The 12,577-nt window shown below is 35.1% G+C and overlaps 1 protein-coding gene across 1 annotated transcript; it reads right to left on the bottom strand.

Annotated features, from left to right (window-relative positions):
- LOC144552081 (MACPF domain-containing protein At4g24290-like) lies at positions 1 to 6,397 on the bottom strand. The gene is made up of 7 exons (XM_078300174.1): positions 5,825 to 6,397; positions 5,256 to 5,494; positions 4,184 to 4,385; positions 3,657 to 3,734; positions 3,011 to 3,194; positions 1,312 to 1,478; positions 1 to 952 (listed from the first exon to the last, which is right to left on the bottom strand). Exons 1-7 carry the CDS (start codon positions 6,083 to 6,085, stop codon positions 227 to 229), a joined length of 1,857 nt encoding a protein of 618 aa, XP_078156300.1. The 5' UTR covers positions 6,086 to 6,397; the 3' UTR covers positions 1 to 226.
- Between the last annotated feature and the right edge of the window lie 6,180 nt (positions 6,398 to 12,577).

Genomic DNA, 12,577 nt, shown 5'->3' with positions numbered 1-12,577 from the left:
TTTGTTAAAGAACAAAAAATAATAATAATAATAATAATAATAATAATAATAATAATTTTCACAAGTTCTATGCAAAACCCATTCGACCTCGTCTTAATTTCCTATTCCCCCCTCTATACACCTGCCATCAAATAAACAATAAAAATTGCCCATATACCCGGCCTCAATTATCACTACCTACAATTACAAACACCCCCCTAAGAAAATACACATATGTATTTACATATCACTCCACAAAATCCTCATTCCCCGTGCCATAATTCAGCAAAGCAAACTTAACATGCAACCCGATCTTGCCATTTTCTTTAACTAGCTTGGCTGCTGTTACCATCCAATGGCCTGGTATATCATGAGGTCCACGTAAAACCTCTGACATGTCCACAAACTTTAGTAATTTCCTATATTGTACTGGTACAGGCGGGCCATCAGGGTAAACCCCTGAGTTAAGATGTGCTGGTTCATGCTTTGGAGCCATGGTATTCTCCTTTTGCATGAATGGAGTGCTGAGAGTGGTACTGATAGTACTCAAAAAGCTCCCCTTTTGGGATGCGGCTGGCGCACGGGCCCACTCAGTCTTCCTAATGGTGCAGTTTGGGAGATGCGAATAAAGGAGCCTCAAGTGTAGAACCTTCCGGGACCACGTGCCTTTTGTCACTAATTGTGCACCAGTAACTATGAAAACACCATCAGTAACCCTCTTAAGCCATACTGGATCGTGCTTTACAACTGAAGTGCAAACACATGAGTAACGTTTCCATGAGACTGGCTCGATATAGGCTGCATCAGAGTCTTCGGACCCTTGCCATTGAGGACTCATTTGTGGGGGCAAATTGGGGCTTGTTAGCATGCTTGGGATGGATGAGAGGTGTTGTACATGGATAGCAAGGCGGTTGCATTTCCTCCCCTCTAGGTATAACCGGAGACCAACAACCGGTCTATTTTCACTCGAAACCTACAATGCACGATAGAGGGTTTATTACAAAGGTTGAGAAAGAAAACTTCAAAAAACCAGTTTTTCTTAATCAGAATAACAGTACCGCAACACAGACGTATGTTTCACACCAGCTAGACAAACCTAAAAGTTTAAATTAACTGATCATGCAATCAAATTGATAGATCCAGCAGGACTCATTAAAAAAATAATAAAATAAAATTTTTAACCTACCAATGTTAATTTCATCTTACCACCTAACTAGGCAGGGCTAAAAATTAAGTGATAAGAGATGAGCATTGCTGCATTATGACAATTAAGGAAACTCAATATGAAAATTGTCAAGATCCTTTAGATCAATAAGCATCATCATGGAGTACCTGAGAAGTGCTAACTTGGAGTTTTGGGCCAAGACATCTAAACTGGAGAGATGGATAAGAAGCTCTCCTTTGCTGGGGCCCAAGCGCTAGATCATTGAACAGAGGGGCCCACTGAAGAGGTACTTGGAACTCCAAGAAGTACCGCAAATCTTCGATATCAGGTTTATCTGGTTATTTCAGAATTAAATAAAAAATTTAAGTATAATTCTCCATAGTGAAGCGACTACATATCAAGGAGTGCTCTTTCATACCACTTCTGGGCCATTCTTATACTCACACGAGATATGCATTTTTTTTCCTATTTCCATATTATATTCATTTACTTGCATAGCATCATAATAAAAATCATCATAAACATAGCGACTACATATCAAAGTGTGTTCTTTGGAACCACCTCTGTGTCTATCTTGAACTCATACGAGAATAAATATCATTATTATTACTATCATTGGAGGTGGGAGGTGATAAATTAGATCAGAAATGTTTTTCTTTTCTTTTCTGCATGTAAGTAAACTTAAGGTTAAACAAATTGTGCAGGTTAGTTCTGATTGGAAAGTTGGTAATGGTACCCTAGTTAGGTTTTGTTGAATAGGTGGTGTGGTGATATATCTTTGCATAATGAATTTCCACACCTCTTTCAAATTGCATATCAAAAGGAGGTTCTAGTTTCTGATATTTTTTAATGATAATGCAATTAATCTTGCGTTTTAAAGGCAATTGAATGATCCAGCACTTAGTGACTGGAGAGATTTAGTTAGTCAGTTTGCAAATTTTTCTTTGAGTGAGTCCATGGATCAAATTTTGTGGAGATGGACATCTCATGGGCAGTTTACAGTTAACTCTTTATACAAGTGGTTGGAGTTTGGTGGAGTGCCAAACAATAGGTTTAATAGTATTTGGCAGGCCAAAATTCCATTAAAGGTGAAGGTATTTTTGTGGTTAAACAAAATAGGGTTCTGACTAAGGTAAACTTAGGGAAGAGAGGATGGACAGGTGATCAGAAGTGTGTTTATTGTAATGAATTGGAGTCAGTTGACCATTTATTTGTTTCTTGTCATGTGGCCAAATCTCTTTGGAATTGGATTGCTAATTTCAACAGGTTTTATTTTGAGGAATTATGGGAAATAGACTATTGTATACCCTTGAAAGATGCTAATTTAGTGGAAATAATTAGAGGTGCAGTTTTATGGTCTCTACGATTAGATAGGAATAGAATTGTGTTTAAAGACAGCAGAATACATGAAATTCAAGACTTAGGTTCAAAGATTATACCAACTGCTTATTTTTGGGCTTCTCAACAAAAGGTAGATTCAACATCTCAACTCAAATTAATTTTTCCTTGTGATGTGAAGGACCTGATAGGTACTACAGTGGTAGTTTTCATGGAGGAAGTACAGGATATAATCCGTATGCTTGGAGCAAGGATAGATTTGGATGGTGAGGATGCCACTCAGTCTCAAAAGTTGCTGTCTCCAAGAATTTCTTGGTTGTTAGGGACCAGATTGCTTATTTGTCTCTATTGGAACTTTTGTTGTTTTACAGGGTCTGTTTTGTAATTTGTAGGTCTTATGGTTGTAATATGTTGGATTGTTGACAGGTTAGTTTTTGGATGAAGATCATTTACTGTTTAGTTTTCATATCAATGGAAATCAGTGGCCTAAGTCCACTTCTTTCAGAAAAAAGAAGAAGGTAAACTTACAGCGAAGATAAAGGTTGATAGCATGGCTGAGATAGCCACTGCCTTGGACACCCGTCAGAAGAGCAGTAATAGGCACAAATTTAAATGCTATGGCATCGGGATTTGCAGAAACTGTTTGAAGCCAACTGGAGTGGCTAGGCACATGCACATCACCTCCTCTTTTAGATTTAATTACAGTTAGGCCCTGTTACATGTTCCATCATACAAGATTATAATTACAAACACCAATGTAAAACAGCAAGATTTTCATCTGAAGCACTGTAAAGTGCTGCATAGTGTCATTTTAGGGTTTTCCCTGTTAATTATTTCTGACTCCATAGAGCCTAAACCACCCCCCCTCCTTGCCACCGCAAAAATAAAGAGAGAAGATCAAAATAAATAATAATAACAACAGGTGACCCCTACAACTTGCAAAAACTGGCAATGGGTATAATACCAGTCAGACCAAATACAGTGTGTAATTTTGGTATGGAAATTCACTAGTTCATCTAAAACAGTACATTTACCAACCAATCCTGGAACCAGGATGAACGACGGAAAGAATTAAAGCCTCGAATTACAGTTTAATCAGTTACAGCTACGTTTTATAATTGATGATCATACAGTATATTCAGTTAAGCCTCGAATTACAGAATATTAAGCTTACATCCTTGTTAGAAGTTTCTGAATAGCTAGATAGTTGCATGTAATTTGTTTGCAAAATCCGAACGAATACTTCTGGAACCTATATTTCAAACAAAAACAATCATATCATACGAAAGAATGATAAATTAATAGGTAATATCAAAAAGAAATACAAGTCAGGTTCAGCATGTATATATCAGTTGCTACCAGAGGCATGCTGGTCATATACCTGTATGACTCTTTTTAATTCTCAAGTTTGTTTTCAGTTGGCACCCTACTGGTCAGTTCTGGAATTGTTACAGGACCCATCTAGTTCATTACCTGACTTATCCCTCTTGACTATACAGAGACAGAGACAGTACTGCTAGCAGTCAATATCAACCATGTGCCAGAGTTATGTACTATAACCTTTCTACATCCACCATATATTTCATGCCATATTTCTTTAGGTCTGGTATTGTTGTAAACCAAGTGGAACAGCAATACTTCATTATGCAAACAAAAAACATGAGCAAATAAAAAAGTAAACAAGAAGGTTGATAAATGCACCTTATTCTTGCCTTCTCTATTTTGACGGTGAACAGGAGAGAGGCCTGTTCCGTCTTCGAACAAAATATTGCCGAGGTCTTCTAGATGCATCTTCAAATCGGCTGTGGATACATGCGAAGAATGGGTTTGCCTGACACAAACCATATCTTGGCCTCCAATTGATAAACCAACTATGATGTGGGTCCCATATGTCTGTATAAACCTGAAATGTAACATTAACACTACATGTCATCTTATCTAGCTGACAAATGTAGAAATGATGAGATTGCCGGTACAGTTCTAATATCAGATGACCAAGTAATTTATCAAAATGTGACAGCTTATGTTTTTGCATCAGTTATAGCATGCACTTGTACTGCTAATAGGTCCAATAACAGAAACCTGTAGCAGGTGGTATCTAATGGTACCGATACCAGTGGTATGTCTGGCCCCAGTACATGGTTGCACAGAGATGGTATGGGACCAGGTGATACTGATTGGTACACTATAGTGTCACAGTCCTCGCCTTGACCTATTTTATTGGACTAAAAATAGCCAAAACGCAGGTACATCCCATTTGATATATCAGTCATGGTATTCTAGTGAATTAATTGACAAAAAATCCAATATAAAGAAGACAAATGAAGGTTTCATAGCTTGATTGAACAAAAGAGGGCTGGTAGCAAATTAGGCAATCATTGACTGGCAACATACGAAAGGGGAAACAAAAATGGTACTCTGCCAGTATTTAATTGTACGAAGTACCAAGTGCCACAGCTTGGCACCAGTACATGGCTGTAAAAAGTGTGGGTAACACCAGATCATACTGATCAGTAGAGGACAGCATCAAAGCCTTTGCCTTGACCTAAATTATTGGACTAACATAAAGAAAAACCAGGCGCACTCCATTCAATAAATTGGTTGTAGTATTCTTGTGATTTTTAATGGAAAGTAGTCCAGTATTTAAAAAAAAAAGAATTGAAGGATCGATGGCTTGATTGAACAAAGAAGAGCATTCACGGATGGATTAAACAAGTCAAAATAGTTCATGGTCATAGACCAATTTCAAATTTTAAAATCTAAAATTTCTAACCTGGCAAGAGCAACTGGGTCCCAGTTGGGGGGAACAGCCTTTTTAACTTCATGTCGAAGAATTAGAGGAGAAGCTCTTAAATGTAAATTGTACAAGCAAATGAAATTTCCATCAAAAGCCAGGTGTTTGGTCTCTTTGGCATCCTCTAACCATGCACCGGTAAGGTCAAATAAGGAATTAAAAAGACCCGATGGCACCTTTCCTGGTACTGAACAACCCTGATTAATAAGCTCTGACATCTGCCAAAAAGCAAATTAAATATAAATCATAAGCTACTGCTGTATAATCAAAACGATTTTCTGATATTATTTGGTTTTTGTCATTCAAATGTATAATCAGGTATGATTTTGGTGTTAAAATAAAGTTAATTCAGCATAATAAAACATCAATCAGACAGATAGGTACCGAACAGTCCTGGTTTGGTGCTAACCGCATCTCTAATTATCCTTAGCATGCAACCAAAGGATTATTAAACAAGTTTTAAAATGGATATGCAAAATAAGACCCACATGTCAGAACTGTAAGTAAAACAACAAATGGAAAAGAAAAACCAGTATAGCAATACAAACCTGATTGAATTCAAGAATATCAGACTGGAACCGCATGCGGTCACCCTTGTCACACCCGATATCACGCGACACCCGGCGAATGGTGGTCCCCCCTGGGATGGCCACATCATGCAAACTTTTGTCATCTAATTCCACCAACCTCCCCCTTTTCCCTTTGGCAAATCTCAATCTAAAATCATTTGCCAAGTCGAAGCCTCGGCCGAGAGCTGCCAGAGCTGCTTCTGCTATCCCATCTGCCACTGGCATATCTAATTCTTCCATGTTTTCTTTTCTTTTGTCTAAATTCAGTGTATGTATCTCTAATCTCTAGAGGAGATGAGCAGGAAACATGTGCTTATGTGATTTTTTTTGTTTTACCTCTCCTCTCTCTGTACTAATACTATACAGCAATGAATTGGAGGTGTACAAGAAGCACCTTCTTTTGATTTGATTGTGCTGGGTTGGTTGACTAATGAATAATTGAGACGCCAAGAACAAATTAATATATGAAAAGATTGGGTATTTGTATATATATTACTAGATACTGCTATTTGATTAGAGGGAGAACTTGTTGAATTAGCAGTAAGTACTATGGAGAGAGAGAGAGAGAGAGAGAGAGAAGGGAGGCTTGTTGAGTCTTGACTAGAAACTAAATAGAAAGAATAATAAGAATTGAGGTTGATGTATCCTTCTCCTTCTTGGGGATGGGGAGGGAGGCTTGTGGAGGCTTGGAATGAATTTAAGATTTTGATGCCTTTGAAAAAGATATATAATATAATATAAAATAAGACAAGGGGAGGGGAGGGGAGGTGTCATGGGAGTGGAGACGGAAAGAGAGTGTAAAAACTGAAAACAAATGGATTGCCAAGTTTGTTTGTTTTTTGTGTGAGAAACGAGTTTGTCCAATCAGCAATCTACATCTGCCTTTTTAATTAGTTCTTCTGTGCTCAACATTTTTGTCTATTTTTGTATTGTCATATATAGCATAAACAAGGGATGAAGGGAAGGGACATTCCCATTAAGAAATGCATTTGAATTTGAACGAGGGAGATTAAGAAAAAGCAGGTACACAGAAGCTTTAAAGGAGTTAAGCACAAAGGATCCCAACTCTTAAGAAAAAAAAAGATAGAGAAAGCAGCGTGGGGGCCACCGTAGCGTAGCAGGAAAGACCGACCGGGAAGGAAGGTGAAGGCGGATGCTGAAGGTCAACAAATAGTGGGGTCCAGAGGGAGGTTGACCGCCGTAGATATTTGAAGTTCCTTTGCTACTGCGGTACTGCCTATTGCTAGAGACCGACCGGACCGGGCCCATTAATTACAATTACAATTACTACTGTACCGAACCGAGTGCCTAGCCCTATCCTAGTGCACGCTTTAGACTTTTTTAAACAACTTTTGTTGATTTTAAGACTTCACACAAAGCATTTCATGCGCTGTATGGAGTCAAAAATGCTGCTCTGTTAATAAATCTTTACCTCCGCCTCCGCCTTCTCTCCCAGGATTCTATGGTAGTAGGTGGGTCATGGGTGGATGGCGGTTGGTTCCTCACTTCCTTCTTTAAATTTACGAATTTATTACATCATTTTGATTAGTCAATTCTGTTGTGAGCAACTTAACTTCCATCCATCCCCATCCTATATATACATTTCTAATTCTACTTGACACGGCAGGTTCGATATATATATATATATGCAATAACCCTTCGATTTAAAATTAAGAAATGGTTGAAATTTATCTAAAATAGTTAGTTCAATGAATTCTGCATTAATTATTGGAGCAGTGCTAATCAATCGTTTCCGACATTCAAGTCCTTGGCTTTGATTGCGCCGTGTCTAATAAACCTAAATGCATTTTCAAATTATATTCGGATCCATACTCAGAACTCATAGGCTCAGAGTCAGATTATTTATGTTAGGTATTTGTAAGAATCGAATCATTTATGTTCTAGATATAGGTCGACTTGGGTTATTAGGATAAATTGTTGGGGAATCATAAAGGCCAAATAATTACGCGTTATCTAGAGATCAAACAATTGCATCTCATCTAAGGATCAAACACTTACATTCCGGAGAAAGAGAAACAGTTCTCCACTTTAACCTAAGGACCGTCATATGCCAAAGAGATCCAAAATATAAATCTGAAGTGCGAAACATAATACATGATTCCATGCCGTTTGTCATGAAATATCCAAAGTCTTGTAAAGCAAGCCGTCTCCGTAAGCACGAGATAAGTCTTTCTCGCCTTTTGTCGTCAGGTCGAGGAATAAGTCTTCCAAGACAGCAATGTGTGGTCCTTAAGAAATCATCTCCAAATTTTCTAATGAAATTTTCTTCTCTATTCTTTGATGGTAGAAGAAGAACAAAATGCACACAGAACTGTATTTTTCTTAAGAGAAAAATATATGTTCAGTTTCTGTGTTTTTCTTAGTTACCTTGTGCCTTGGAAACCAATCTTTATATATAATAACATTTATGGTTATCTGCCAAATTGAAAAAAATATAATGTGATGTGCATCAAAAACTGTGCTGGAGCATCAAAAGCTGTGCGACTGCATCGATATCCGTGCAGACAGCACAACCCTCCATAAAGGCAAATTTCTGATTCAATCCATCAATGATTTGATCTTTGCCTAAATTGTTCTACACATTTATGTACAACATCTTAATGAATATATTAATTGTCTATTACCTTATTTGATTATTTTAATTGACAATCATATATGACAGTAAACAATCCATAATTAGATTACATATATGCTCAAAGTTGGCATTAAATCCAACGAAGTTGGCAATAAATCCAACATAAATTACAATTGCCAGTTTTTTTTTTTTTTTTTGGGGGGGGGTGGGGCAGTAAAATCCGTTGGTGATTTTATTAATTTAAAGAGTTACAAACCACTGTTTTTGACAGTAAAATTGCTAGCTTTGTATTGGCCCAATTTTAGCTAGATAATTGGAGGTTGTAATATGAAATAAATTTACTAAATTTGAAAGTAGGGGTGTGAATTTAATATCTTAAACTTAGAGCGCTCATGATGTGAACCATGCATTACTAGAACTCACTCATGATACTTATAAAATATGCAACTGATTATTACAGAATTCATATTATTTAATTATGATAGAATGTCTACTTATCTATATCTATAAATTTGTTAGAAATTAAGTTGAGAAATAATTAAGTACAATTGGGAGATGTTGATTTGATTAAATTCAATTAGCTTTGAAGGCTCGGGCAGGAGATATTGATTTGACGATCGAGTTGAAGATATTGATTATTAATTTGTTGGATCAGATTCAGATATATCCCAATTAGCTTTTGGATAATTAATCAAGTTGGTCAGATCAAAATCAATTGTGCTATGCTACGGCTACGAGTTGGTCAAATCAAAATCAATGACTTAACTTTTGCTGAAAAAGATTTCAAGTTGACTCGGAATTAATTAATTAATTAAAGGGTAACCATTGGTAAACTATTTACATCCTAGTTAGCTAGCTAGTCGTAAAACATTTGATCAATGCATGCCATAAAACGACACTTGCTATATATGGGTTCATACTACTTGTGTTAAAGTTTAAATAATCTATTCTAATTTCTAACAGTTAAATATAATCTCCATATAAAAATATACTTGCAGATTAAATTTTGTATTTTTTTTAGAATTTTATTACTATTTTTAAATAGATAGAAAATGATTGTTTTTGAATGGTTCATAATTTTCAAATCCAGTGGTTTTCTACATATCTAGAAGAAAAAAACAAAAATTTAAAAATGTATAAAATTCAGTTTGCAAATCGCTGCGTAATATGCATATTAGCACAGCCTCACTCTAAATTTTAAGATATTTCTTGTAAATTCCCTTACAAAGAGTCTCGACTATTAAATACTACTCCATAGAATTGGTTGTCTTAATATATATTAAGGTGCACAATTTAATTTTAGTTCAAAATAGCTAAACACTCAACTAGAATGCACATTTATTTATGAATTCAATTCAATTCAGTATAGTTGTTCATAGCTGTCATTCGTTATGACCAAAATTAAAATACTCTTTTGACATCAATCAATAATTATTTTGTAAACCCTCGAAATTATTCTAAAATAACAATTCATTCCAATCAGAACTAATGCTCGCTGGACTGTGTGGTTATATATATATATGAGTAAAGCTAATATACACTTAAGTGTACCAAGTGTACCGTACACTTAACCTTAGGGCCATCAGATTTCTTTAAAAGTCGTGCTACCACGACTTTTAAAGAAATCTGACGATCATAAAGTTAAGTGTATGGTACACTTAAGTGTATATTAGCTTTATTATATATATATATATATATATATATAGAGTTAGGCTGGGGTGCTATGGATAGCATAGTGGCCTCTATGCTACGGCTCAATATTCGAGTTTTCAAAATCCAAACGGTCGATCCGAACCGTTCATCTTATTCTCCATATTAATATCTGCTTGGAGACCAAATTTTATAATTTTCTGAATTTTTTTACTATTTATTAAGCCACTTTGAAAATCGCTAATCCAACGGTTTTACTGTTTTGTGCAGCCACCGTTGGATCAACAATTTTGTAAAATACTTAATAAATAGTAAAAAAATTCAGAAAAATGTAAAATTTGGTCTCCAAGCAGATATTAATATGGAGAATAAGATGAACGGTTCGGATCGACCGTATGAATTTTGAAAACTCAAATATTGAGCCGTAGCATAGAGGCCACTATGCTATCCATAGCAACCCAGCCTAACTCTATATATATATATATACACGTACTATGGCATGCATCATGTCGTCGTCAGGCCAACGGTAAATATATATATATAGCTCCTTAATTACTTTGGATCGCAATACATATTCCTAATTTAATACTCTGATCTAAATCCACAAGGATAAAATCTGCGAATTTTAAATTTGTGTTACATTATTAATTGTGAGATCCGCCTACAAATCTTCAAATCTTAATAACTTATCATATTCATATCCAACACCAACAGAATCAAATGCAAAATCCTATATCACTTTCTAAAATTATAATATTAACAAAAAATATAGGAATTGAATTGAATTTGTCTAAAAGACTTTGAATAAGCCTCATTCAAAGCTGGATCTAAACCGTGTAATATGCATTAGGATTAGGATTTGTGTCAATATATTTAAAACTTAATAAATTTAAATGGTTATATAAATATAAATATTATGTGCGAATTTTAGTACAAATCCTTTAAATACGTACGCACCGAAGATTAATGAATTGTTAAATATATCTCGATGGGAAGAATACAATCAATTAATCCATTGATCGATCATTGTAGTTGCTAGCATTCATGCATCTTCTTAATATATTTCTTAATTCCATTGGATACAAGCTGGGATGCTACTGGCTCCTTGTTTATTATAGTTAGTACTTAGTGGTGCTTCTTTTTTTTTAAAAATTAATTTATGTCATTTGTTGGATTCATGCCTCGTCGTGCTGTCTGTTCATATTTGTCGCAGTGCATTCAATTTTTTTTATATGTATTTCTTATTCATAAATAATTACAAATTAGTCAATGCATTCAATTATTTTTAGGCAGTTATTTATTGGGTCATACAGTCATACGTACAGTATCGATTGATTAACCGACCGTAAACTTATAATTAATTAATTAATTAATTAATTATATATCAATTAATTACTTAACAATACAATAATATATAGTCCGACGAATGGTAAGATGCAAAATGCAATTAGGTTATACATGCTAGTGGAATATTCCCCACAAAAGAGAAAAAAGAATCACCGAATTTGCTGTCCAAATTAAATATGAAACCTAGGTAAGGTAAGGTTGACGTAGAAAACTAACCAAAGTAAAGGGGAGCAACCAGCTTTTCAAAAATATATAAATAAAATACCGGTCGACATCGACGACATGTACTCAAATTTATGAATATTTCTAGTACCAATTCACACATCATATCATATCATGGAGACGACACCTCCAAAGTTATTCATTAAAAATATTAAAGGGACCAGCCTTAAACAAAATATTTACCCCCTTTCAACACTGTAAAATTTCAAAAAGAAAGCACGACATTTACCTAAAAGATACTCAAAAATTAATTTCCTTCTTGCGTGTGAAATACCACGGGATGTAATTCTATTTAGGATAATTGTAAGAGTTAGGCTGGGGTGCTATGGATAGCATAGTGGCCTCCCGTGCTACGGCTCAATATTCGAGTTTTCAAAATTCAAACGGTCGATCTGAACCGTTCATCTTATTCTCCATATTAATATCTGCTTGGAGACCAAATTTTACATTTTTCTGAATTTTTTTACTATTTATTAAGTATTTTACAAAATTGTTGATCCAACGGTGGCTGCACAAAACAGTAAAACCGTTGGATTAGCGATTTTCAAAGTGGCTTAATAAATAGTAAAAAAATTCAGAAAATTATAAAATTTGGTCTCCAAGCAGATATTAATATGGAGAATAAGATGAACGGTTCGGATCGATCGTTTGGATTTTTGAAAACTCGAATATTGAGCCGTAGCATAAAGGCCACTATGCTATCCATAGCACCCCAGCCTAACTCTAATTGTAAATCTGTGTAGTTCTAACTTTTAACTACTTTTGTATTCAAAAAAAAAAAAAAATGATTTTCACTCACATTTTTTTTTCTTTGATCATTCTCGTTCATTTTTCCGATAATCTGTGATGAATTTTGCAAATCTAAAAATACAAACATTTTTTACTCGATTTTATCTTTCAAATGAGATACATAAAGA

Source organism: Carex rostrata, chromosome 3 (genome assembly GCF_964058835.1).
Source record: "Carex rostrata chromosome 3, lpCarRost1.2, whole genome shotgun sequence".
Taxonomy (NCBI): domain Eukaryota; kingdom Viridiplantae; phylum Streptophyta; class Magnoliopsida; order Poales; family Cyperaceae; genus Carex; species Carex rostrata.
This window is presented reverse-complemented; position numbering and strand designations above follow the sequence as displayed.

Coding starts and splice junctions, on each gene's coding strand:
- LOC144552081 (XM_078300174.1), bottom strand. CDS start 6,085: ATGGAAGAATTAGATATGCCAGTGGCAGATGGGATAGCAGAAGCAGCT. Junction 5,495..5,824: donor ATATTCTTGAATTCAATCAG/GTTTGTATTGCT, acceptor GCTTTTTGGCAG/ATGTCAGAGCTTATTAATCA. Junction 1,479..3,010: donor TATCAACCTTTATCTTCGCT/GTAAGTTTACCT, acceptor TGAAATAACCAG/ATAAACCTGATATCGAAGAT.